This window comes from Pongo abelii, chromosome 4 (genome assembly GCF_028885655.2).
Source record: "Pongo abelii isolate AG06213 chromosome 4, NHGRI_mPonAbe1-v2.0_pri, whole genome shotgun sequence".
NCBI lineage: Eukaryota > Metazoa > Chordata > Mammalia > Primates > Hominidae > Pongo > Pongo abelii.
This window is the reverse complement of record NC_071989.2, coordinates 43,550,872-43,578,218: the sequence shown is the minus strand read 5'-3', so window position 1 is coordinate 43,578,218 and position 27,347 is coordinate 43,550,872. Positions and strand designations below refer to the sequence as shown.

Sequence of the window (27,347 nt, the reverse complement as noted above, 5' to 3'; positions counted from 1 at the left end):
ATCACGAGGTCAGGAGATCGAGACCATCCTGGTTAACACGGTGAAACCCTGTCTTTACTAAAAAAATACAAAAAAATTAGCCGGGCATTGTGGTGGCCACCTGTAGTCCCAGCTACTTGGGAGGCTGAGGCAGGAGAATGGCATGAACCCAGGAGGCGGAGCTTGCAGTGAGCCGAGATTGAGCCACTGCACTCTAGCCTGGACGACAGAGTGAGACTCTGTCTCAAAAAAAAACAAAAAACAAAAAACAAATCTATAAATTACCGTGGGCAGTATGCCCATTTTCACGATACTGATTCTTCCTATCGATGAGCATGGAATGTTCTTCCATTTGTTTGTGTCCTCTTATTTCATTGAGCAGTGGTTTTAGTTCTCCTTGAAGAAGTCCTTCACATCCCTTGTAAGTTGGATTCCTAGGTATTTTATTCTCTTTGAAGCAATTGTGAATTGGAGTTCACTCATTATTTGGCTCTTTGTTTGTTATTGGTGTAGAGGAATGCTTGTGATTTTTGCACATTGATTTTGTATCCTGAGACTTTGCTGAAGTTGCTTATCAGCTTGAGGAGATTTTGGGCTGAGACGATGGGGTTTTCTAGATATATAATCATGTTATCTGCAAACAGGGACAATTTGACTTCCTCTTTTCCTAAATGGATACCCTTTATTTCTTTCTCCTGCCTGATTGCCCTGGCCAGAACTTCCAACACTATGTTGAATAGGAGTGGTGAGAGAGGGCATCCCTGTCTTGTGCCCATTTTCAAAGGGAATGCTTCCAGTTTTTGCCCATTCAGTATGATATTGGCTGTGGGTTTGTCATAAATAGCTCTTATTATTTTGAGATAAGTCCCATCAATACCTAATTTATTGAGAGTTTTTAGCATGAAGTGTTGTTGAATTTTATCGAAGGTCTTTTCTGCATCTATTGAGATAATCATGTGGTTTTCATCTTTGGTTCTGTTTATATGATGGATTACATTTATTGATTTGTGTATGCTCAACTAGCCTTGCACCCTAGGGATGAAGCCAACTTGATGGTGGTGGATAAGCTTTTTGATGTGCTGCTGGATTCAGTTTGCCAGTATTTTAATGAGGATTTTTGCATCGATGTTCATCAGGGATATTGGTCTAAAATTCTCTTTTTTTGTTGTGTCTCTGCAAGGCTTTGGTATCAGGATGATGCTGTCCTCATAAAATGAGTTAGGGAGGATTCCATCTTTTTCTACTGATTGGAATAATTTCAGAAGGAATGGTACCAGCTCTTCTTTGTACCTCTGGTAGAATTCGGCTGTGAATCCATCTGGTCCTGGACTTTTTTTTGTTGGTAGGCTATTAATTATTGCCTCAATTTCAGGGCCTGTTATTGGTCTATTCAGGGATTCAACTTCTTCCTGGTTTAGTCTTGGGAGGGTGGATGTGTCCAGGAATTTATCCATTTCTTTTAGATTTTCTAGTTTATTTGCATAGAGGTGTTTATAGTATTCTCTGATGGTAGTTTGTATTTCCATGGGATTGGTAGTGATATCCCCTTTATCATTTTTTATTGCGTCTATTTGATTCTTCTTTATTAGTCTTGCTAGTGGTCTATCAATTTTGTTGATCTTTTCAAAAAACCAGCTCCTGGATTCCATTGATTTTTTTGAAGGGTTTTTTGTGTCTCTATCTCCTTTAGTTCTGCTCTGATCTTAGTTATTTCTTGCCTTCTGCTAGCTTTTGAATGTGTTTGCTCTTGCTTTTCTAGTTCTTTTAATTGTGATGTTAGGGTGTCAGTTTTAGATCTTTCCTGCTTTCTGTTGTGGGCATTTAGTGCTATAAATTTCCCTCTACACACTGCTTTAAATGTGTCCCAGAGATTCTGGTATGTTGTGTCTTCATTCTCATTGGTTTCAAAGAACATCTTTATTTCTGCCTTCATTTCATTATGTATCCAGTAGTCATTCAGGAGCAGGTTATTCAATTTTCATGTAGTTTTATGGTTTTGAGTGAGTTTCTTAATCCTGAGTTCTAATTTGATTGCACTATGGTCTGAGAGACAGTTTGTTATAATTTCTGTTCTTTTACATTTGCTGAGGAGTGCTTTACTTCCAACTATGTGGTCAATTTTGGAATAAGTGTGATGTGGTGCTAAGAAGAATGTACATTTTGTTGATTTGGGGTGGAGAGTTCTGTAGATGTCTATTAGGTCCACTTGGTGCAGAGCTGATTTCAAGTCCTGGATATCCTTGTTAACTTTCTGTCTTGTTGATCTGTCTAATGTTGACAGTGGAGTGTTAAAGTCTCCCATTATTATTGTGTGGGAGTCTAAGTCTCTTTGTAGGTCTCTAAGGACTTGCTTTATGAATCTGGATGCTCTTGTATTGGGTGCATATATATTTAGGATAGTTAGCTCTTCTTGTTGAATTGATCCCTTTACCATTATGTAATGGCCTTCTTCGTCTCTTTTGTCTCTTTTAATCTTTGTTGGTTTAAAGTCTGTTTCATCAGAGAGTAGGTTTGCAACCCCTGCTTTTTTTGTTTTCCATTTGCTTGGTAGATCTTCCTCCATCCCTTTATTTTGAGCCTATGTGTGTCTCTGCAGGTGAGATGGGTCTCCTGAATACAGCACACTGATGGGTCTTGACTCTTTATCCAATTTGCCAGTCTGTATCTTTTAATTTGAGTATTTAGCCCATTTACATTTAAGGTTAGTATTGTTACGTATGAACTTGATCCTGTCATTATGATGTTAGCTGGTTATTTTGCTTGTTAGTTGATGCAGTTTCTTCCTAGCACCAATGGTCTTTACAATTTGGCATGTTTTGCAGTGGCTGGTACCGGTTGTTCCTTTAGTGCTTCCTTCAGGAGCTCTTGTAAGGCAGGCCTGGTTGTGACAAAATCTCTCAGCATTTGCTTGTCTGTAAAGGATTTTATTTCTCCTTCACTTATGAAGCATAGTTTGGCTGGATATGAACTTCTGGGTTGAAAATTCTTGAAGAATGTTGAATATTGGCCCCCACTCTCTTCTGGCTTGTAGAGTTTCTGCTGAGATATCCACTGTTAGTCTGATGGGCTTCCCTTTGTGGGTAACCTGACCTCTCTCTGGCTGCCCTTAACATTTTTTCCTTCATTTCAACCTTGGTGAATCTGACAATTATGTGTCTCGGGGTTGCTCTTCTCGAGGAGTATCTTTGTGGCATTCTCTGCATTTCCTAAATTTGAATGTTGGCCTGCCTTGCTAGGTTGGGGAAGTTCTCCTGGATAATATCCTGAAGAGTGTTTTCCAACTTGGTTCCATTCTCCCTGTCACTTTCAGGTACACCAATCAAATGTAGATTTGGTCTTTTCACATAGTCCCATATTTCTTGGAGGCTTTGTTCATTTCTTTTTACTCTTTTTTCTCTAAACTTCTCACTTCATTTCATTCATTTGATCTTCAATCACTGATACCCTTTCTTCCACTTGATCAAATCGGCTACTGAAGCTTGTGCATGCATCATGTAGTACTTGTGCCATGGTTTTCAGCTCCATCAGGTCATTTAAGGTCTTCTCTATGCTGTTTATTCTAGTTAGCCATCGTCTAATCTTTTTTCAAGGTTTTTAGCTTCTTTGCAATGGGTTTCAACATCCTCCTTTAGCTCGGAGAAGTTTGTTATTACCGATCTTCTGAAGCCTACTTCTGTCAACTCGTCAAAGTCATTCTCTGTCCAGCTTTGTTCCGTTGATGGCGAGGAGCTGTAATTCTTTGGAGGAGAAGAAATGGTCTGATTTTTAGAATTTTCAGCTTTTCTACTCTGGTTTATCCCCATCTTTGTGGTTTGTCTACCTTTGGTCTTTGATGATGGTGACCTACAGATGGGGTTTGGTGTGGATGTCCTTCTTGTTGGTGTTGATACTATTCCTTTCTGTTTGTTAGTTTTCCTTCTAACAGTCAGGACTCTCAGCTGCAGGTCTGTTGGAGTTTGCTGGAGGTCCACTCCAGACCTTATTTGCCTAGGTATCACTAGTGGAGGCTGCAGAACAGCAAATATTGCAGAAGAGCAAATGTTGCTTCCTGATCCTTCCTTTTGGAAGCTTCGTCTCAGAGGGGCACCTGGCTGTATGAGGTGTCAGTCAGCCCCTACTGGGAGGTGTCTCCCAGTTAGGCTACTTGGGGGCCATGGATCCACTTAAGGAGGCAGTCTGTCCGTTCTCAGATCTCAAACTCCATGCTGGGAGAACCACTGCTCTCTTCAAAGCTCAGTTGGAAATGCAGAAATCACCCGTCTTCTGTGTTGCTCACGCTGGGAGCTTTAGACTGGAGCTGTTCCTATTTGGTCATCTTCGAATGATCTCAGCATACACTTATTTTTCAAGTGAGTGTAACTCTTCTGTGGTTTCAGCCATTGGCCCCAGAGTGTGGGTCTCAACAACACTTTTGTCCCCTTTAAACTTCAGAAATGACTCTAGCCTATGTAAGCCCAGCATGGCAGCCTGAATGCACTGCACTTCATATGTGTACAGAACTGGGGACATTGGCAGTGGAGGCTCAGTGCAGTGAAGTTGTCCAGTGCCCAATCCCAGCTTACTTTAGGCTTAAGCCAGGTGGCATGTGGGGCTCTGGACATGCTGCCTTCAAGACAGCTCTTCCAAAGATGATGAATGGGGCTCCATATTTTAGCCTCCAGATCAGGCCAAGCTATGTGGCTGGTCTAGGAAAGGGAGTAAATGATTCTGTCCAGTACAGACTGTGCTTTTATAGTATGTTCTGTCATATACAGAATGGCAGACACCAAAGTCCAAATAGTTGGGAGATGATCACTAATTCATCTGGAAAAATTTCTTCAGGACCTGGTAGGATTAAGGTGAAAATTGTAGGCACAATTGAAAGTCAGCAGGGTTGTTATGATTGAATCAGGCAAGAAAAGAAGAAGTGAGGGAAATTCCATGGGACCGTAGAGTCCAGTTACTAACAGTGTCTATTGTAGGAGAGAAGAAGTTAATAGTTTTTTGTCACCCATTGCCAGGGTTATGGCTTGCAATCTTATAACAAAACACAGATTAACAAGAGAAAACCATTAAAAAATTATTTAACAAAGTTTTCCATGACAAGGGAGCCCTCAGAAATGAGGACCAAAGACCCAGTGAAAAGTATTTATTTTTAGGTTTGGATTCTATGGACAAGTCATGTAGAAGTATGATTGGACAATAAGTGTATTATCTAGTGCTAATAAATGGGCACTGGGGAACCCAGAAATGGCTGTCTGTTCAGATTCGTTTGGCCTCTGGGTAAGGAAGTACTCCTCTGGAATAAGGGCTTTATGCCCTACTTTCAGAGGAGGTAGGTCAGAGCATTCCTTTATGGCCAGCTGCCACACAGAAATGCATAGTGATTGTGGTAATACTGACCTTGCTTCTGTGGTTTTCTCAATTGCCAAGGTACCATGAAACCTCCTTATAAAGTTTCTCGGTTCAGGAACTGGGTCACTATATTATCTAGTCATTATACCAGTCTCTCAGTCCTGAGAATAGGTCAGTCCAGTTAAACAGTTAACAGGACTGTCTCAAGTCAGGTGGTGGGATTGCAGAATGGCATCCACCAAAGTTAGGCCTAAGCAATCATTCATTTAATAAGAGATATTTCCAGCCGGGTGTGGTGGCTCATGCCTGTAATCCCAGCACTTTGGGAGGCCGAGGTGGGCGGATCACCTAGGGAGTTTGAGACCAGCCTGACCAACATGGAGAAACCCTGTCTCTACTAAAAATACAAAATTAGCCAGGCGTGGTGGCACATTCCTATAATCGCAGCTACTCAGGAGGCTGAGGCAGGAGAATCGCTTGAACCCGGAAGGTGGAGGTTGCAATGAGCCGAGGTGGTACCATTGCACTCCAGCCTGGGCAACAAGAGCAAAACTCTGTCTCAAAAAAAAAAAAAAAAAGATAGTTTCATTGAAACGAGAAAAACAAAGGTTAATGATTGGAACTGACTGTAAACTCAGTTTTTTTAGTCTAGAGGGCAGCCAGTCAGAAATTTTTAGATGTTGAGCTTGAAGTATCTTCAGTTTGAATGGGGTCAGGAAGTGGCAATCTGACAGAATTTCCTGGTTTGCAGTTTGCATGAGGTGTTCTGGTGAAATTTCTGAGTAGTCCATGTATGAGTGGTGGTGATTTCTCTGCAGTCTATATTAACCCATCCAGCTTCAGCTGACAAGACTTCAGGAAAAGTGTAGTTTAATTTCAGCAGTTCAAAGCCAGAAGGGTAGAAGAAAAATCAGAAATATTAGTTTTAAGAGCCATAGCTAGATTTTTTTTTTTTTTTTAGGTGAAGTCTTGCTCTGTCACCCAGGCTGGAGTACAGTGTCACCATCTCCACTCACTGCAACATTCACCTCTGTGTTCAAGCAATTCTCCTGCCCCTGCCTCCCAAGTAGCTAGAATTATAGGCGCGCACCACCACACACAGCTAATTTTTGTATTTTTTGTAGAGATGGGTTTTCACCATGTTGGCCAGGCTGGCCTCGAACTCCTAGCCTCAAGTGATCCACCTGCCTCAACCTGCCAAAGTGCTGGGATTACAGGCATGAGCCAATGCGTCCAGCCCTTTTTTTTTTTTTTTTTTTTTTTTTGAGATGGGGTCCTTGCTTTGTAATTGAGGCTGGAGTGCAGTGGCACAAACAAGGCTTACTGCAGCCTCAACCTCCTTGGCTCAAGCAATCCTTCCACCTCCACCTTCCAAGTAGCTGCAACCACAGGTGCATGCCTCCAAGCCCAGCAAATTTTTGAACTTTTTGTAGAGACGGTGTTTCGCCTTTTGCCCGGGCCGGCCTCGAAGTCTTGGGCTTCAGCAATCCTCCCACCTCGACCTCCCAAAGTGCTGGGATTGCAGGTGCGAGCTCTGACACCCAGCCCATTGCCAGATATTACAGGAAACAAAAAATTCAAGATCCAGTCTAGATTTCAGGTAGATGACAAAACCTCAAAAACAATGAGCTAGAGTCTAATAACAGGTGCACTATAGTTTTTTTCTCTGAAATTTTTTTCTCTATACTTACTCCCTTTTTATCAAACATCATCAAAGTATTAGTAAGAGTAGTTTGTTTGCAAAATAAATTTAGTGTCTTTAAAGCTGGCCTAATATTTACACAAGTGCAGCAGGAGTAGTGTTTTACCACATAGGCTCTCTTTAAGTTGGCTTTTCTGGATCTTTTAATAAGGAATCTCAAATGAGACTTTTAAAAGCCTCTCAAGGCTAGGAAACCATACCAGGATCTTGCTATCACACTTTGCCTGGAATACCTATAGATTTCGGTGAATTCTTCCCTTGTCAAGGTCCTCCAAATATCCTGATGTTCCTCGGCCTGCCAGGAAGTGACATTTCTTACTCACCTGTAAGGCCAGAAACCCTTTTAAATCAGACCAGTTTCTCAAGTCTGAGTGTATTGTTCCTGTTCCTAAAAACCACAAAAGAAAGAAAACAGTGATATTACATTCAACATGGTAACAACTCTGAATCTTTGTTCTAACAGTGGAAATATAATATCTCTAGGGATTAAGCCCGGTCTCCAGAATGTATCCAAGGCCATAGGAAAATAACATCCAGATGTTTTTTAACAGCACCTCCAAGGATGAGCTGAGGGTTTCTCAGTATAGGGGAAACTGTCACAGGTGTACCCTCTTTTCTTTTGAAGCAGTAAAAGAAGTTCTCATTCTTCCCCATTCTTTGTTCAAAGCATATGAGATATGACCCAGCTTTATAGTTATTGTCATGCTACCTTACATGCATGTAAATCTGTTAAGGCTAATTCAATACTAGTGTTCTCTCTCTCTTCTGTTGGGTACACAGGGGTCTTTTTGTTGTCAGGATTGTTTTATTTCTCCCACAGTATATATATTCTTCCCCTTTCTTTCATCCTAACTGGATTATTCTTAGAAGCTGTCATAGATAGGGCTTCCTAGAAGATGGTTCCATGTGATCAAGCAAACTGTTGTGTTCAGGGTAGGTTCAGTTAATAGAACACAATGTTCATAAAAGTAGTGAGGGTTTCTCTTTAAGAGAAAGAATAAAAATTTTGAGTACAAAATTACAGACCTGTTCAAATGGATCCTAAAAGCTAAGCTTCCTTAGCTGCATGGTAAATTCACCTCTGACCCTGCATGATACCCAGTACGGGCCAATGAGGTAGTGTTGCGGGAAACTGAGGACAAGAGAGACTGATATGGAGAACAGGAGGATTGTTTATTTTAGGTACGCACCAGCTCAGTGGATTTGCATCCAAAAAGCTGAGCCTAGAACAAAGACAGAGTGGGGTTTTTATAAGCTGGCTTACAAAAGTAAAACAAAAGCAGCTAATCATATGATAGGTCACATAATCTATAGCATAGCATAACTTGTGGCCTTGCATAGCCCAAGTGGTCTTGTGCCTGCATTGAAAGAAAAACAAGAACTGGCTAAATACAGACATTTGTAAAACATAATCTTGCTTAAGAAGCCTGGGAGAGGAGTAACAGTAAAATAATTTGTATTTCTCTCTTTTTTTTTTTTCATTCAACCTTGCTCTGGAGCAGGGGTGGGTGTCTGGAGCCCATTCCTTTGGCCTTGGCTTTCCGGACAGGGGTATCTTATAACTGTCCTTGAAGTGAGCTTGCTAGGCAGAGGAAAACTTGTTCCTTTCTTTTTAACCCTTGCCCTGCCTGTTACTTTTCTTGGAGTGAATGAACGCGTATTTATTTTTAAATTTTGTGCCTCAGTAGCACACCATTGAATTGTCTCTTACTCCTTCCTATTCCAATTACCCTGTCTTTTAACTCCCACTTTCTTAAAAAAAACACTTTTGAATTAAAAAGTGGCACATAAGTTTTCACTTTAGCTAATGCTTCCTGTGGAAGCCAGGCCAATAAAATATGCCTCTCTGTTTACCTTATATGCTTTGACTTTTTTCTTCTGCGGACTGAATCCTAAATAATTCAATCTGTATTGAAAAGATTATGAGGATGCCTACAAAAATAAAATGATTCAGGTGACTATTGACCTTTGAATGGCCTTGAATGAGACATGATGCCAGTATTTAATAAGTCTGCCTGAGTGGGGCAGAAAAATTAAAAGGCCCTTTTAAGTATCAAGCAAGTATGAATATTTATATGCCCATTTTGTATATCACTCTTGTCAATCCCCCAATTTTTTGGTTAGCCAAGAGCTCTCATGATCACAGGTGTTAAAAATTATAACGTATTAGTATACTGAATCCAGCAATATATGTTTTAAAAAATACATCATGATCTAGTGGGATTTATTCCATGAACTCCATATTGGTTTAGCACTTGAAAATCAGTTAATATTAGTCAACACATTAACATTAAAAAGGAAGTAAACTATGTGATAATATCAGTAGATGCAGAAAATCTTTTAAAAATTTAACCCCTTGTCATTATTAAAACAAAACATATCTTAACAAATTAGAAAAAGTGGATTCCCTTATTTATTTAAAACTGTATCTATAAGAGACATACACAGTTAATATTCCACCTTGAAAGAAATAAAAATGTTTAACCCCAAAATATATTTGACATTTTTTTCAGATGGCTGTCAGAGAACCAGCAAAATAAGTAGCCCTGCAATGCTGTGGTTTGTGGGAAAAATTTGCATCTGTAGAAAATCTGCATTGATTCATACAGGTCTTCTCTTGTCTGGATCTAGGAAGGATTAACAGAGTCTGAATGCTTAAAAATTTTCTCTCTCCTATAACCTGTTTTGGCATGATGCACTTTTTTCTGTAACCTCAAGATGGTATATAACCTCCTGCACCTCACTGAGGGGCTGGGCAATCATACATTTTGTGTGTGTTTTCTCTTATTAATCTGCCTCTGTGAGTCGATTTTAGAGCAAACTTTCAGAGTGCTAAGAGAAAGATTTCCCTTGGCCCCTGAAAATTTGGTGCTGTAAGCAGGAACCCAAAGTTTGGCTCTTTTGGAAGCCCACAGTTAAGGGAAACCAGGAGCTGATCAGCCAGCATAAGGATAAAGAATTTTTACCAGCCAGATTCCAGGCCCCACTCTGTGGAATCTGGGGAAGTAGACAGTAAAAATCACTCTCTATTTTTCTTGTCCAAAATATTGACTGATGGGAGAAAAGGATTTGTGTGACTAGTGCTGGTGTATCAACTCTGGTGTACTTTTTGGTACTTTGTAGTATGAATCATGTTGTTTCATCCCCTTTCCTCCCAGAATAGTCTTTTCTTTGTCTTTATCTTTCTGTGTTGTTCTGTCATAAAGAGGAGTAAGGAGTACAGCAGTACAGTACAGATGAAGGTTTTCTCTCATCTTGTTTTGTTTTTTTAAATTTCTTTTTTTTTTTTTTTTGACAGAGTCTTCCTGCCCTGTCGCCCAGGGTGGGGTGCAGTGGCATGATCTGGGGTCACTGCAACCTCTGCCTCCTGGGTTGAAACAATTCTCATGCCTCAACCTCTGTGTAGCTGGGATTATAGGCATGCACCACCACACCCAGCTAATTTTTATATTTTTAGTAGAGACTGGGTTTCACCATGTTGGCCAGGCCTCAAACTCCTGGCTTCAAGTGATCTGCCCACTTCGGCCTCCCAACGTGCTGGGATTACAGGCGTGAGCCACCAGTTCCCAGCCCTATTTTGTTTTTGTTTTAGAGACAGGGTCTTACTCTTTCACCCAGGCTGAAATGCAGTGGCATGATTATAGTTCTCTGTAACTTCAAACTTCTGGACTCAAGCCATCCTCCTGCCTTAGCCTCCCTAGTAACCAGGCCTATAGGCTCATGCCACCATACCCAGCTAATTTTTAAAAAATACTTTTGCAGATTTGGGACTCCCTATGTGCCCAGCCTGCTCATGAACTCCTGGCCTCCTGAAGCACTAGGATTACAGGTGTGAGCTACCATGCTAGGCCTGAAATAATAAATATGCCAGAGGTATATTGGTATATTGGGGTGGTGTATTCTGGTGTCCAACAGTCATATTTTGAGAGAGTGTGTCCAGAATAATCAACTTAGAACGTAGGTTGGTATCTTGAACTGGAGTGTTAGTCAGAAGGGACACAGTAAAATCACACACACACACACACACACACACACACTACATTAGAAGATGAGCCTTAAATTTGCAGCAAGAGTTGATTTCTTAACACTGAATGCTAAAATTACATTTATCTATTCAGCCACAGACAGAGCTATACACACTCCAACTTCCCTAAGTGAGGCTGTGCATCTACAAAATGGAGAGAACTGAGAAGCAAGCCCAGCACAAAGCATGTGCTCACCACATTTTTCGGTTGAGAATGAAACAAGATAAAGCACAAAATATAGTTGGCATGGTGTCTGTCACAAATAATGATTTTCATGCCACAAACCACACAATATGTGAACAGAACTAAAAGGGGAGGCAAGAAGCTGAAAGTGTTTATGAGAAATTGCACCTTACAGATACTGGAGGAGTGGGGAAGATGATTTTCCCACGTACCCAACCATTTCAGTGTATTGAGCTACACTGTGAAAAAAACAAATACGATCAAAAAAATAGGTTTCAAAAAATTACAACTCGGCTTGGCATGGTGCCTCATGCCTGTAATCCTGGCAATTTGAGAGGCCGAGGTGGGTGGATCACATGAGACCAGGAGTTCGAGGCTAGCCTGGCCAACATGGTGAAACCCTGTTTCTGCTAAAAATACAAAAATTACCCGGGTGTTGTGGCAGGAGCCAGTGGTCCCAGCTAATCTGGAGGCTGAGGCACAAGAATGGCTTGAACCTCGGAAGCAGAGGTTACAGTGAACTGAGATCGTGCCACTGCATTCCAGCCTGGGCGACAGAGCAAGATTCTGTCTCAAAAATAAATAAATAAGTGAACAAAATAAAAATAATTTAAAAAATAAAAAATCACAACTCTAATCTCTATGCTATTTTCAAGACATAAACAAACTAAAAAATGGCACTAAAGATTGAAAATAAAGGAGTGGATACCTGAATTTAATCAGTTCCAGGGTAAACGTTTTTCTCATTTAGTATCTCTGAAATATGTATATATTTTTAAATGGGTGGCCTCTTACCATTGGGACACAGTATAATTTGCAGCATTTTCCTCTGTTAATGGTATATGTAATAATGTCTCAGGTGACCCCTTCTTACAGAGGTTGTAATCCCTGGTATGTCATTTTTTATTTTATTTTCTGAGACAACGTCTCCCTCTGTCACCCAGACTGAACTGCAGTGTTGCAGTCCCAGATCATCATTCACTGCAGCCTGGATCTCTAGGGCTCAAGAGATCCTTCCACTTTAGCTTCCCGAGTAGCTGGGACTACAGGCACTCGAGACCAATCCGACTAATTTTTCAATTTTTTTTTTTTTTTGGTAGAGGCGGGGTCTCGCTTTGTGCTTAGGGTGGTCTTGAACTTCTGGGCTAAAGAGATCCTCCTGACTCACCCTCCCAAAGTGCTGGGATTATAGGAGGGAGCTACTGCTCTGGGTCAGCTTTTCTGATAAAATGCTTTGCTGAGGTGGAAATGAGGAGGGTGAAGCATTGGGCGGGCATTTGTTTTAAAAAGGCTCTACCTAGGCTGTTCCATCTGGTGAAGTGCTTGTAACTTTTAAGGTGGAAACGATGCCATTTTTCCTTTATTCTCCCGTCTGTAAGACCAGAAGGCAATTGGAGGATCCTCAAATACCAGGGAGAAACCAGGTAGCAGAAGAAATAGTATGGTGGGAAGTCATATATAATATATATATGACCTGAGCTCATATATAATATATAAATAAATATATATTTATATTTATGTATTTGTTATATATATTATACATATAAAATATATATTTATATATCATATAAAATATTTATATATCATATATAAAATAAATATATAAATATATATTAATATAATATATATTAATATAATATATTAATATTATATAAATATTTATATATAAATATATAATATAAATATATAAATATTTTTATATATTATATATATTATATATTATATTAATATATATTATATTAATATATTTAACATATTTATCATATTATATAAATATATAATATATTTATATATTATATATTTATATAATATATATTATATTATATAAATATATATTAAATAAATATAAATATATGTTTAAATATACATATATGTAAATTAGACGGGGGTGGTAGCACTCACCTGTGGTCTCGGCTACTCTAGAGGCTGAGACGGGAGGATCGCTGGATCCCAGGAAGTCGAGGCTGCGCTGAGCCAAGATGACACCACTGCACCAGCCTAGGTGACAGAGGAAAAAAGAAAAGGAAAAGACAACAGACTTCCCTAAGCCCGTGGGGGACAGAGTGGGTAGAGCCGGTAGCACTTTGGTGGCACCAAGCGCGCAGTTGGTGGGTCGCTGCACCGTTCCTTTCCCAGCGCCGGCGGTTTCTCACTGGCAACGCCACGCCTTTGTCAGCGTTATCGGATGCTCTGTGGCGGCAACCTTCTTTCCGCCAAAAGTTGTCTTTTGCAACTGCACAGGCATTTGCTATGGGCAGGTGATCGCTGGGTCCCAGCCCCGCTGGTTTCACAACTTCGCGGGTGCCGCCCACCATCCCCAGCCCGCAGCATAATTGGTGAAGGGAGCCTGCGGTTTCTCCGCCGCGCCTTCGCCCGTTGCGTCCTGCGAAGCCAGTGGAATCGGTGGTCACAAGGTTGGTTTCACCAAGTCGGGCGTTTCCTAGCACCGGCACCGCTCTGCGCTTTTGCTGGCCTAGGCCGGTCTCAGCACCGTTAGGTGCTCTCTAAAGGCGACTGTCTGTCGTGGGTAGGAAAGCTGCTATGGGACCACAGTTTTTTAGAAGTTTCTGGTCGAGCCCAGCTGGAGGTTTTTCGATCGCAGAACCACTGGTTGCGCGGAGCTGGATGTACTTCTGTGGCCGCGTATGTTTCTCTGTCATATCCCCACGGCTGTCGTCGAAATTGCGGTGTTTCTCTGGCCCCACCGCCACGTGGGCAACTTCTTCAGTGGCTGCGGGGTTCCCTCCACTGAGTTGCTGGTTTTGATCCGCGCTTTCTCCCAGAGAGCAGACCAGACACTTTTCTGTTTGTGTCAACTGCTAGCTGTGCTGTGCACAGTTTCCTCGTCTCACTGCGGGGCTTTCTCCATCCGAGGACCTCTAGTGCCGGCGTCGCGGTCGCAGCACCCGGCGTTTCCGTTGGCTCTTTCGCCAGCGGCGCGGAGCTGGCGGTTTTGCTGTCACAGCACTTGTTGCACGGAGTTTCTCGGTAGCCGAACTTCTCTTTTTTCTCAAGAGTCGACGGTTTCTTGGTGACAGCACCGTTGGTTGCGCCAAAACAAATGTTGTCCTTGACAACCCCGCCGGCTGCATTCCCTTTCAGGCTCCTGGCACTGCCATTTCGCCGAGCCGTGGTCTCTTGTTCACAGCTCTGTGCCTCCATTTCTCGGTGGCGGCAGCCCTCAGGCCGCGGAGCTGAGAGATTCAAAGTCGCAGCTGCCCCAGTTGCGCAGAGTCTGGCGTTGCCGGATGGGTGCTGCAGGGCTGGGCGGGGGGAGCCCGACGCTCCTCGGAGCCGGTGACAGGGAAGCTGCAGGGGCACAGTCTCTTCCCAGCGCCGCCGCACGGGTTCCGGCTCAGCCTCCAGAACGCAGTCCAGTGGCGGCGCCGCCGGCGTCTCTGTCGCAGGACTCCACGGTTTCGCGCGTCGTTGGCTTCTTGGTCCTAGCAAGTTTCGATTTCGCGGTGCCTGGGATTTCCACCCCCTGTCCAAGTAGGGGAATAGCCAAAATGTGATTTCTCAGCCCAAGCAAGTCCTAACTTGAGACAAACACCGGTCTAGCCCTGGCTGCGATATCTAGGCCGTAGGAAGTCACCATTTCCCCATGCGAAGGCGAAGTTATTCTGCGACTCATTTGTCAGCAGCTCCGGGTTTCCAGTAGCCTCGGATTTCTAATCGTAACAACCATAGGGTCAGCGTAGCCTCAAGTTTCTTAGTCCTAGCAAGTTCCCGTTTCCTACTGGTAAGACTTGCTTTAGCTGCGCAGGAAATGTTTAACTCCTGTGGAAATGTGGGTACCAGCGAATGCGTTTTTGTTTTGTTGTTGTTGTTGTTGTTGTTGTTTTGAAGGTTTAGTGATAACCAGTTTATCAGTGTTAGGAGCTCTTATACCAAGTTTGGTTTCGCAACATCGAGTCCCGTCTTAGCTATGCTTGTGTGTTTTTAAAACTCCGGTGGAAGTCAGGAAATGCCGGCGAACGCGATTTCTCAGTTTTACCAAGCTCCCTTTGACAATAGCAAGTCCTGCCCATCGAGACTTTTTCCTCTTGTAGACCAAATCGGGATGTGCCAGCTAATACGACTTTTTAGACGTAGCTAAACACGTTTAACCGTGGCTATTTTTGTTTGTTTGTCGTAGGAAATTACGACAGGAGCAACCTGCAGGGGTTTAGATCTGACAGAAATATTCTAATGGTAGGCATTGCACCGCTTAGCCATATTTGTAATTTCTTCTTTGTAGGGTTGGTTCTCTGTAATTTTTGCTTATCTTAAAATTATTTTTGTGTCTTTTGCTCTGAGGACAATGTTACCGATGTGTTTTTCATTTTTACTTGCATTTCAGACTTTCATTATTTTAAATTTTTATTTTTATTTAAATGTTATGTATTTTTTTTTGTACTAATTTTGAGCGTCTCAGATTCTTGCTTCTTGACTTTCATTCTCTCAGGAGCCGGGGAGCCGAGCTCGGTCTTAGCCTCGCTGGCTGGTATCAGGTTCCGGGTTCTGTCTGGCGGCTCCGCTTCCTATGCGGAGCTGGCGGTTTTGTATCAGCACGTTTGCCAGTAGCGCCCACTGAGCGTTTTCTCAGTTGCTGCACCCAACGTGACATTTCCTGTTCGCGGGGTCCTTACGTTCTCAGTGCTGTCACTTTCTCGGTCCTACAACCACTAGTATCTCCTAGGAACTTTCTGAACCCCGTTTTGTGGTGCAGAACGGTGATTGCACGGAGCCGCTGCTCGCGCTGGTAATTGTGTGGTACCATTAGCCGGCGCTTTTTCTGTCACAACCCGTTAAAACGGGTTAAAACATATTAAACCTATCAAACACATTGAACGGATTAAAGCACATTAAAATGCCGCAACACATTCTTCTGGTACAACACATTGAAACAGAGTTGGTTCCTTCCTCCAAACAGGGTGTTTAGGTGTGGAAGCACCGCTCTTTTCTAAGAGCATGCTGTTTCTCTTTAGCAGCACCCTTTATGGCGCCGAAACGGATATTTGTTTGGCAATACTAGCGCTATCCGCTAGGTGCCGGCGCTTGCTAAGTTCAACGCGCCAGTTTCTCGTTTGCAAGGTGGTTAGCACAGAGCCCTAGCGGACAGTTTTCCGGTGGCAGCTACGCTCATTTCCCGGAAACGGGTGGTTCTTGGCCCTTGCAGCGCTCTTTAATACCTGCGTTCTGTAGCGCTAGTTCTCTGCGAGGTTTGCTTAGTGTCATTTCATTTCGGTTTATTTTCTCGCTATGTTTTTCTGTCGGAATTACGGTTCGTTTTGGTTCTATGTACTCTGTAAAATGTTATCGTTTTTCATTTGTTTACTAATTTTCGTGCATTTCTTACTACTGAGTTCCTTAATATCTGACTGGCCTCCGCCCACGGGCTCTGGAGAGCATAAATACTCAGGCTGATGGTAGTGCAGGAAGACTCTCCCTCCTTGATCAGCGCAAACTTTGGTCTGAGGCTTAAGCGATGGAGCAACATTATCTTGGCTGTGTGAAGCGGGCTTGGGATTCCGCAGAGGTGGCGCCAGAGCCCCAGCCTCCGCCTATTGTGAGTTCAGAAGATCGTGGGCCGTGGCCTCTTCCTTTGTATCCGGTACTAGGAGAGTACTCATTGGACAGCTGTGATTTGGGACTGCTTTCCAGTCCTTGCTGGCGGCTACCTGGAGTCTACTGGCAAAACGGACTCTTTCCTGGAGGCCAGAGCACCTTGGAACCGAGTACATCGAAGCCCACTGAGTTCAGTTGGCCGGGAACACAGAAGCGGCAAGAGGCACCCGTAGAAGAGGTGGGGCAGGCAGAGGAACCCGACAGACTCAAGCTCCAGCAGCTTCCCTGGTGCAGTCCTCCCCATCCCTGGGACAGACAGCAGGACACCGAGGTCTGTGACAGCGGGTGCCTTTTGGAACGCCGCCATCCTCCTGCCCTCCATCGGTGGCGCCACCTCCCGGGTTTCTCAGACTGCCTGGAGTGGATTCTTCGCGTTGGTTTTGCCGCGTTCTCTGTACTCTGGGCGTGCTGCCCACGGATCTGTGGCGCTAAGCAGCCTTAGATAGCAGCAGAAGGCTTTTTTGGATTCTCCTCCTTAAAAAGATTCTCAGTTACCAAACGTCTGCACCTAGAAAATAAAAATACATTAAGATGTGCTTTCATTGCTGGTTGTCAGTTTTTAAATTCTCTTTTCCCTGATGTTTCTTTCTTGTTTCGCGTCGCTTATTACTTTCAGTTTCCTTGTATTTTAAACATGTATATTTATTTCATTAAATATTTCATTCGTATCTGTTTTAACTTTGAGAAATCTGTTTTACGATTGTAGAATTCTTTGAGTTTTTGGCAAATTTAAAATGTATTTGTTTTTTCCATTGTATTTTTAAATCTTATTCCTACTATTTTTCTAATTATTGCTTTTTAAATACACTGTTTGTTTACATTTAATTTTATATCATGTCTTTTACGTTACTATAACGTCTTTTTAATTTTAATTGTTAATTTTATTTTTAACAGCGGTCTTTCTGTTTTTCAGTATATCAATTCATTGTGTTTTACACTCAGGAATTTTATTCACGGTCATAAGACTGAGAGGTTTATCAATCTTTGCTGTTTCTCGTGGAAGGACCACTCAATTACTTATATTAATACAACTTCACAGATGACCAGTTCTTAGTATTACTTATTCTGGCGGGGCAGAGTGGCTCACGGCAGTAATCCTAGCACTTTCAGCGGCGGAGGCATGCGGATTGCTTGAGCTCAGGAGTTTGAGAACAGCCTGGGCAACAGGGTGAGGCCTGTGTCTACAAAAAATGCAAAAATTAGCCCGGTGAGGTGGTGCGCACCTGTAGTGCCAGCTGCTCCGGAGGCTGGTGTGGGCGGGTTGCCTGAGCTCAGGAGGTCGAGGCTGCAGTGAGCCGGATAGCACCAATGCCCTCCAGCAGAGCGAGGCCCTGTCTCAAAATACAAAAATAATTGAAAAGATTACTTGTTCACGGGTCTCAGGGCTAGCAGTGTTTCCTGCGTCTTTTTCTTTGGAACAGTTTAGCGTGGCTTAGAAGAGAACTACCAATTACTTAATGGTACCACAACTGGGTTTAGCAATTCCAGTAGGCACAGCAGGTCCGGCTTGGCCCTGCCTGCTTTGACTGCCGTTTCGGGAGTTTTAAACCTCCTGCACTCGGAATATAGCCCTGATTGTGGTTTCTCTGCATAGCAAGTTCGAACTTAAGCGGAATAAGTATCGGCTTATTTCGCCTGCGATAGAGATGCTTAATTCTGCGTTCGAAATATTCTGAGCGAGTCGTGGGTTAGGGATTTCTTAGAGTAACAAGTGCATGCTTCGATTCTAAGTGCCCCTGTGAATGCGATTTCTTAGCTCTTGCAAGTCCATATTTAGTCGCAACCAGTACTAGCATAGCCATGCCTGCGACTCCTTAGTCCCAGTACCTTTCGGTTTCATAATAACTTACCCTGCTTTACTTATGCCTGAGTTTTAAATATAGGAGTCCGGGCATGTAGGTGAAGAAGATATTTTAGGAGTAGCAAGTAGCGGTTTAGCAGTCCCTTAAGGTCTGCCGTCCCTTAGTTAGAAGTCCTGGTGAGACCGAGCAGATATTGATATAGGCCTGACAGCGATATCACCTCTGTGAAACCACATTGTTTAGAAGTGTATGCATTTTCTTCTTTGTAGAGTCCATTTTTCCATGTTTTGCTTAGTTTTGAAATTTCATTTGATGAATCTTCCCAAATGTATTGTTTTTATTGTGTGTGTGTTTCAGCTAACTTGCCCTTTAAAAAAAAATTGTTCCTAATTTTTGTTTTGCTGACCCTCAGCTTTATGCTGTCTGGTTTGCGCTGGCCTATAATCCCCGGAACTAAATATTCTATTCTTTTGGCCTAACTGGCCTTTCGTCCATGGCATTACTGCTAGTTTTGTCCCTCTAGGTGCTCCTCCGTGGTAGCACTGCCGGTTGCTTCTGTGAGGCTTGCTAGAGCCCAGGACGCTGAGGTGTTGGGTGACCCCGTTTCGGTGCAACCACTCCGAAGGTTCTCGGTTTATCCGGCTGTGTTTTGGAACAAATGCCAATTCTTCCTGGGAGCAAATGTCTTTCAGTCGCGTTCCTGGCTGTTTTCTTCAGAAGCAGCCGTTTCTCCTGGTAGCACCGCTTGTTGGCGACGTCGAATTCCTTTCCGTGGCAGTACTTGTCGTTTCATGGAGTGGCCGGTTTCTCACTCACACTGTGTCGGCTGGCAGTTATTCCGTGGAGGCGCAAGCTCTCAACCGCTTCCCTTGGTTCTCGGTGTCGGCTGCCCCTGTACCGGCGTTTGTGGAGGTATTTCTGTCACAATCGAGTCTGTGTTTTTTCGATGACAACGCCATTCATTTCTCTAAAACAGGCTATGTCTGGAATTGGCAATTTCTCTTGGTCAGAGTCCTTAGTTTCGCAGAGCCTGTTATTTCCAGGCTACTGGACTGCTGTTTGCTTCGTGCTAGCACTGTTGTACCCAGTACCGTTAGGTGCTCCCTGTTGGAGTTTTGAGACAGCGTTTTGAGATAGGTGCACCAGCACTCCAGACCTGGCACCTGAAGAAAGCATTATCATTTCAAGCTCAGTAGGGGCAATAGAATGAGTGGTGTTAGAGAAAGCAAGCAGATGCTTGAAGGAAGGGCCACTCCACAGTATTTTTTGGCTTTTTTTTTTTTTTCCACTTATTTTGAGACAGGGTCTGGCTGTGTCACCCAGGCTGGAGTGCACTGGGACAAGCATAGCTCACTGCAGCCTCAACCATCCTGGGTCATGCAATCCTCCCTTCTCAGCCTCATAAGTAGCTGGGACTACAGGTATGTGCCACCATGCCTGGCTACTGTGTGTGAGTGTGTGTGTGTGTGTGTCTGTGTCTGTGTATGTGTGCGTGTGGAGACGGGTTATCTTTCTATTACCCAAGATGGTTTTGAACTCCTGGCCTCAAGTAATCCTCCTGCCTCGGCTTCCCAAAGTGCTGTGGTTGCAGGTGTGATGTGAATCAACACAGCCAGCCTATTTTTGACTTCAGATAAAATAATTCAGTACCCTGAGGTCTAGGTGAAACAAAACAAGGTAATAAATTACTAATCCATATCTCTGAACAGCTGTTGTCTCTCAGTGCCTAAACTCAATCAGAAGCCTGGGAGCAAAAGTAGCTCTCCAGTGCAGTCCATACAGGTTGCTTCTTGCAGCATAGTGCTGACTGAAGAGCCTTAAGTGGATCTAGAGAGGCAAACTGTTACCTAGCAGTGTCTTTATGATGATCAACCTACTCACAATGGTAACTTTTTCTTTTTTTTTTTGAGACAGTCTCCCATTGACACCCAGGCTGGAGTGCATTGGTACGATTTCGGCTCACTGCAACCTCTGCCTCTTGGGTTCAAGTAATTCTTGTGACTCAGCCTCCCCAGTAGCTGGGATTACAGGCATGCACCACCACACCCGGCTAATCTTGTATTTTTGGTAGAAATCGGGTTTTGCTATGTTGGCGAGGCTGGTCTCCAACTCCTGGCCTCAAGTGATCTGCCCACCTTGGACTCCCAAAGCGCTAGAATTTCAGTCATGAACTACCCCGCCTGGCCCACAATGGTAACTTTTAAAAATGGTCTAACAACAACTCTGTACTCATAATTTCAACAAATTAGATAAAATGCATCAATCCTGCAAGATCCAGTCTACCCAACTCATGAAAAATAATCTGTAAATTTTTGCAATTATTAAAGTTATTGAATTCATGGCCAAAAAAAAAAAAAAAAAAAAAACAAACCTAGAGGTTCTTACCATTTCACTGACTAATTTTACCTAATATTCAAAGAATAAATAACATAAATTCTACACAATTTATTCTAGAAAATAGAAGAATATGGAATACTTCCCAACTTATTTTATGAGATCAGCATTTTCCTGGCAAACCGAGGACACTAAGAGAAAACTACTGACCAAGATTGCACCTAAACGTAGATGCAGAAATCCTCACCAAAATACTAACAAATAGAAATCAGAAATGTATGTTAAAGAACAATACCATGCCCAAGTAAGGTTTATTCCATATGTAAGGCTGGTTTGATACTCAAAAGTCAATCAGTATATTTCACACTATTGATAGGCTCAATGAGAAACACTGTATAATCCTGTCAAATGATGCACAAAAAGCATTTAAGAAAATCTATATCCATTCGTGATTTAAAATTTAAAAAACAACTCTCAGCAACGTGGGAATAGAGGGATTTTCATCAACCGTGCAAAGAACGTCTACAAAAACCTATAGCAAAATTGTATGTAATCGTGACAGACTCAATGCTTTTCCCATGAAATCAGGAAGAAGGCCAAGATATTCGCTCCAATGATTTCTACGCAACAAGGTACTGGAATTGTTCGCCAGTGCAATAAGGTGAGAAAAGGAGTAAGAAAGCATATACATTGGAAGTGAAAAAATGAAACTATCCATACTTGCAGAACATGAGCCTATGGAGAAAATCTTAAAGAGTCTAGAAGAAAACTTCTAGAAATTATGAGTTTAGCAAGGCCTCAAGATAGAAAGGTGCAAACCTTCAGAGGGAAAAAGTTCCAGGGCCTCAGAACAGGAGAATTTCCTGCAGTAAGTTCTCAGGTCTGCTGCCTGTTCACCGGATTTCCTGTAGGCTCAGCCTGTGAGTCACCAGCCATGCACGACCCCTGGCCTATTCTCCCCTCCAATCTCTGCATAAGACACACACTTCTTGTACTTTTTGTTTGCCCTGCAACCAGCAAATCTAGGGGATTCAGGGTCCCCGTGATAGTCCTGGCACCAGCAACCAGCCACCCCGCCCCTGAGGCTCATCCTTACCCAACATCAACAGGAACACAGGCAACAGGAATTTCACATTTGTGTACGATTTTATTGAGAAGGGGAAAGAAAAAGGCACAAAGTGATCGAAAGGCGAAACTTCTTCCATCACGTTTGAGCGAACTCACGTGTTACTGTAACAACACCTGTTACAAGAGATCGTCCAATGGAAGGTCTTAGCGGAAATCTCAGGGCTCAGGACTCCGAAGACACATTGGACTCGGTGGACACATTCTTAGGGCGTCTGCCCCAAGCGCATGCAATCTGCAGCCAGCAGTCTTGGAACTTTGGTTGGTGGCTCCGAGGTCAGCAGTAGGCTGACACTCTGAAAGGTCTCCTCAGACGGACCTGTCCGGCTGGAGTTGTCTGCCTACCGAGCGAGGGACGAGTTGCGAGGCAGGCTGCGGGGACGGGAGTACGTTGAGACCCTATGCAGCCTCCTGCTCTCCCGAGGGCTCCTGCGGATCCTCCTGGGTCTCTGGCGCGGGATCCAGAGCGGGCGACTCTGCGCCCGGCCTCAAGGTGCTCTGAGGCTTGGGAAAGAGATCTTTTCGCCGGCAGTTTCAGCAAAGAAGCACGCAGGGAGCGGAAAGTAGGTCCCAGTGGAAATCTAGGCCGTCCCAGGAGAGCTCGCAGTGGTAAGGAAAGGAAGGGAGCATCCAGGACACCGAATGTACTGAGCTCAGGGCTGGAGGCATCTGGCCCCGTCGCCTCCTTTGCGGAATCCCGGGCCTGCCAAACTCCGAGGGGAGACAGCAGCTCCACAGCAGCTCCTTCGCGTCTTTCATCCACCAGCTGACGCCGGGTATGTGGGACTCAGAAGTCAACATCTTTTGCGTTTTTATACTCTTCTGGCCTCCTGGGGGTCCAAATCAGATTTCAGGGAGGTGGATGGAAACCTTACTCTTAGGAGCAAATTACATCAAGAGATGGAATTAATGAGATTTACATAAAGTCCTATCATCTGAGATGAAGTTATCTAGTTAAATAGTTTGCTTTAGGGATTGAAAAGAAAAAATACTATCGGGTGCAGGGAAATCTGTTTTGGGGGACCCTGATTAGAAAGTTCATTATTGCCCCCAAATGCATTACTAGTACCTGAGCAGACTTGGATCCTTTTCTACACCAGAGCAGTGCTTGTCAGATGCCTGATGGGTCATAATGTTACTGAGGAGCAGGCCACGGTAGTCGCCCATTTTTAAAATAAAAATACCTGTTTTGTTTTGTTTTGTTTTGTTTGTTTGTTTGTTTCTTTTGACACGGAGTTTTGCTCTTGTTGCCCAGTCTGGAGTGCAATGGCGAGATCTCGGCTCACCGCAATCTCCACCTCCTGGATTCAAATGATTCCCCTGCCTCAGCCTCCCGAGTAGCTGGGATTACAGTCGCCCGCCACCATGCCCAGCTAATTTTTTTGTATTTTTAGTAGATACGAGGTTTCACTATATTGCCCAGGCTGGTCTTGAACTCCTGACCTCAGGTGATCCGCCCGCCTCGGCCTTCCAAAGTGCTGGGATTACAGGCGTGAGCCATCGCGCCTGGCCTTTTATGGTATTTCATAATACTATTGTGTGTTATGTGGCCTCTTTTTAAATTTTAATTTTAGATTCAGAGGGTACATGTGTAGGTTACAAGGGTATATTGTGTGATGCTAAGGCTTCTATTGATATTGTCACCCAGAGAGTAAACATAGTCCTCAGTAGGAAGTTTTTCAGCCTCTACCCCCTTGTCTCCGTCCCTCCTTTTGTTGTCCTTCAGTTTTCTATTGTTCTCATGTTTATTTTATTTTATTGAGACAGGGTCTCACTCTGTCACCCAGACTGGAGTGCAGTGGCATGATCTTGGTTCACTACAACTTCCACCTCCTGGGTTGAAGCAATTCCCCTGCCTCAGCCTCCCGAGTAGCTGGGATTACAGGCGCCCACCACCATGCCAGGCTATTTATATATATATATACATATTTTTTTTTGTTTTCTTTTTTTTTTTTCTTTTTAGTAGAGATGGGGTTTCACCATGTGGGCCAGGCTGGCCTCAAACTCCTGACCTCAAGTGATCCCTCCCTGCCCCTCTGCCTCGGCCTCCCAAAGTGCTGGGATTACAGGCGTGAACCACCGCACCCTGCCCCGTTCTCATCTTTATGTTCCTGTGTATCAGGTTTACCTCCCACTTACAAGTAAGAACATGCAATATGTGTTTCTGCATTAATTTGCTCTAGGTAATGGCATCCTTACAGAGTAGTTTGAAGTTGGATAATGTGATGCCTCGGGCTTCTTCTTCTTTTTTTTTTTTTTTTTTTTTGCTTAGGATGCTTTGCCTATTACTTGACCAATTCTTTTTTTTTTTTTTTTTTTTGAGACAGGGTCTTGCCCTTTCACTCAGGTGGGAATGCACTGGCATGGCCTTGGCGGCCTCGAACTCTCAGGCTCAATTGATCCTCCCCCTTCAGCCTCCAGAGTAGCTAGAAATACAAGTTTGTGCCACCATACCTGGCTCATTTTTTTTTACTGTAGTTTTTGTAAAGATAGGGTCTCACCATGTTGCCCAGGCTGGTCATTGCCCAATACTTAATGTGGTCTTTCACTCTCCCAGTATTGTCTTCTACTGCTGAATTGCTAAATTTAAAGTATTGCAGAATTTGGTTGTATGTGTGCAATAATATACAATGGAGCAGACAGGGCACACAATCCCCTGGGCTCAGGGTTGGTGGCCTCTGGAGTCCTGGTGCCTGGTCTGTTGAATCCCAGGCCTGATGCACCCCAGAGGAAAGTCCTGCCCCTGCTGCACCCCAGGAGGAAAGTGCTGCTTCATGGCATCCATCTCACAATTGGTGACAGAGTATCTGGAACTTAGAAATCTCCAGTATTTGTGTTTTTATACTCTTCTGCTCTCTTGGGTGGTTGTAACCAGATAACAAGAAACTCGATGATAACTTTAGTCTTAGGAGCAAATTTCCTTAGGAGATGGAATTAATGATATTAACATAAAATCCTACCTTCTGGGGTGAAACTATCTAGATTAGGACAGATTGGTTTTGCAGATGAAAGGAAAAAGTACTACCATGTCTGTGGAGGAAAAGCTGTTTTTATGGTGCCTGGCTTTAGAAAGCTCATTACTGCCCCAAATCACATTGCTAGTCCTAGAGCAGAGACTAGAACGCTTTCTACCAGGAGAAAAGCTTGGGGGTAATGTATAAAGCAGTTATGGGGTGTTATTGAGGAGCTGGGTAAGCATAGTTGCCCTATTGTTAATGTGGTCTTTCACGTTTCCAGTTTTGTCTTCTGCTGAATTGCTATATTAAAAAGATTTTGGCCAGGTGCAGCGGCTCAGAGCTATAATCCCAGCACTTTACGAGGTGAGGCAGGCAGACCACTTGAGCCCAGGAGTTTAAGACTATCCTGGGTAACATGGCGAAAAAAAATACAACAATCAACTGGGCAAAGTGGTGCATGGCTATAGTCCCAGCTACTTGAAAGACTGAGCCGGAGAGCCACCTGAGCTTGGGAAGTTGAGGCTGCAGTGAGCCGAGATTCAGCTTACTGTACTCTAGCCTGAGCAACGGAGTGAGACCCTGTCTCAAAACACAAAAAGAAAAAAGACTTAGGCTGGGCACGGTGGCTCACGTCTGTAATCTCAGCACTTTTGGAGGCCAAGGAGGGAGGATCACCTGAGGTCAGGAGTTCGAGACCAGCCTGACCAACATGGAGAAACCCCGTCTTTACTAAAAATACAAAATTAGCTGGACGTGGTGGCACATGCCCGTAATCCCAGCTACTCAGGAGGCTGAGGCAGGAGAATTGCTTGAACCCGGGAGGCCGAGGTTGCGGTGAGCTGAGATCGCCGCATTGCACTCCAGCCTGGGCAACAAGAGCAAAATGTCATCTAAAAAAAGAAAGAAAGAAAAAAGATTTCAACACTTCTGCTTGTGTGTAATAGCAAGAAGTCTCAGGCCCCACTGGCTAAGTTACAGAGAGGTTACATGCCATTCTAGATGTGTGAACCTCTGTAAGTTATCTAACCCGGTAGCCTTTATTTTAACCACCTCTGAAATGGAAGCCAAATGTGCTTTCATTTTACAAAGTAACTATCAGGGATACTTTCGATGGAAAAAGTTAATGTTTGGACAGTATCCGGTTGAAAGTAATTAGGTCAGTTTTTAACAATATTATCATTATTGATTTTATCATAAACTGAAAGATATTCTTAATCAGAACGAATGTAAAATGAATCCTTCTTTGTTGCATTCTTTCTGTGGATTTTTTTTCCTTCTCATATCCTCTGTGAAACTGGAATTTGTCTGAGTTAAACATGCTATTTGCAAAGCATCAATGGATACAATTATAGAATTACCTAATTAAACATTATTGTTTACTATTGTAAAATCTGATTGATCCCAACATTTAGCAAGCATGTTCTGATACCCTACCGTGTTCCAGGGGCTATAAAGGGAGCCACAAATACAAAGATGAGGAACTGGTTGCAGTTTTCGCAACTCTTACTAATGAGAGAATACTCTGTCAGGAGATCATTCAGAACACAGCTGACTCTGTGTTTATTCCAGGAGCTGATTTGAAGACCAGAAAGAAAAGGTCTGAATTGAAGCTTCCCTTCAAAGCCATGCTTCTTTCTACTAGAAAAAAGGAAAATATACAACTATACAACAGGAAGTGAAAAAAAGGAAACAGAATGAGAATGACAGAACAGATACAGAAGGCAGAAGATTGCAAGCTCTTGTTAGGTGAAAGGTTTATGGACTCTAGGTGTCTGGAGAATGGATCCTGAGAGCAGGAGCAACTCCTACCTGCCAGTATTACTCGAGAAGTACCAGTGGTGATTCCAGAAAACTAGCTTTAGTATTTTTTTTTTTTTTTTTTTTTTGAGACGGAGTCTCCCTCTGTCGCCCAGGCTGGAGTGCAGTGGCGCCATCTTGGCTCACTGCAAGCTCCGCCTCCCGGGTTCACGCCATTCTCCTGCCTCAGCCTCCCAAGTAGCTGGGACTACAGGCACCCGCCACTACACCCGGCTAATTTTCTGTATTTTTAGTAGAGACGGGGTTTCACCGTGTTAGCCAGGATGGTCTCGATCTCCTGACCTCGTGATCCGCCCGCCTCGGCCTCCCGAAGTGCTGGGATTACAGGCGTGAGCCACCGCGCCCAGCCTCTTTAGCATTTCTTTGAGCACGTAGCCTGGATGTGTCTCTCCAGATGTGAACAGTGGATGGAACCTTACATTGTAGAGAGTTGGCAGTGCTCTGCATGGGTATAACACGCAAAGTAGTGACCATTCCC

The 27,347-nt window shown here is 43.4% G+C and overlaps 1 protein-coding gene and 1 long non-coding RNA gene across 5 annotated transcripts in view; one reads left to right on the top strand and one right to left on the bottom strand.

Moving 5' to 3' along the window:
- The window catches only part of LOC134761390 (uncharacterized), a 52,473-nt gene extending 39,814 nt beyond the window's left edge, over positions 1 to 12,659 (bottom strand). For 3 of the 4 annotated variants that reach the window (XR_010139947.1, XR_010139948.1, XR_010139949.1), the window contains exon 1: positions 7,339 to 12,658. This is a non-coding gene — a long non-coding RNA (uncharacterized LOC134761390). Of the gene's footprint in view, positions 1 to 7,338 lie in introns of all 4 variants that reach the window. The other variant, XR_010139950.1, reaches the window with a different exon arrangement.
- A 428-nt stretch (positions 12,660 to 13,087) lies between these two features.
- Positions 13,088 to 17,532, top strand: ANXA2R (annexin A2 receptor). The gene has a single exon (XM_054555541.2). The coding sequence runs from the start codon at positions 16,694 to 16,696 to the stop codon at positions 17,273 to 17,275; it is 582 nt and encodes a 193-aa protein (XP_054411516.1). The 5' UTR covers positions 13,088 to 16,693; the 3' UTR covers positions 17,276 to 17,532.
- Positions 17,533 to 27,347: the final 9,815 nt, after the last annotated feature.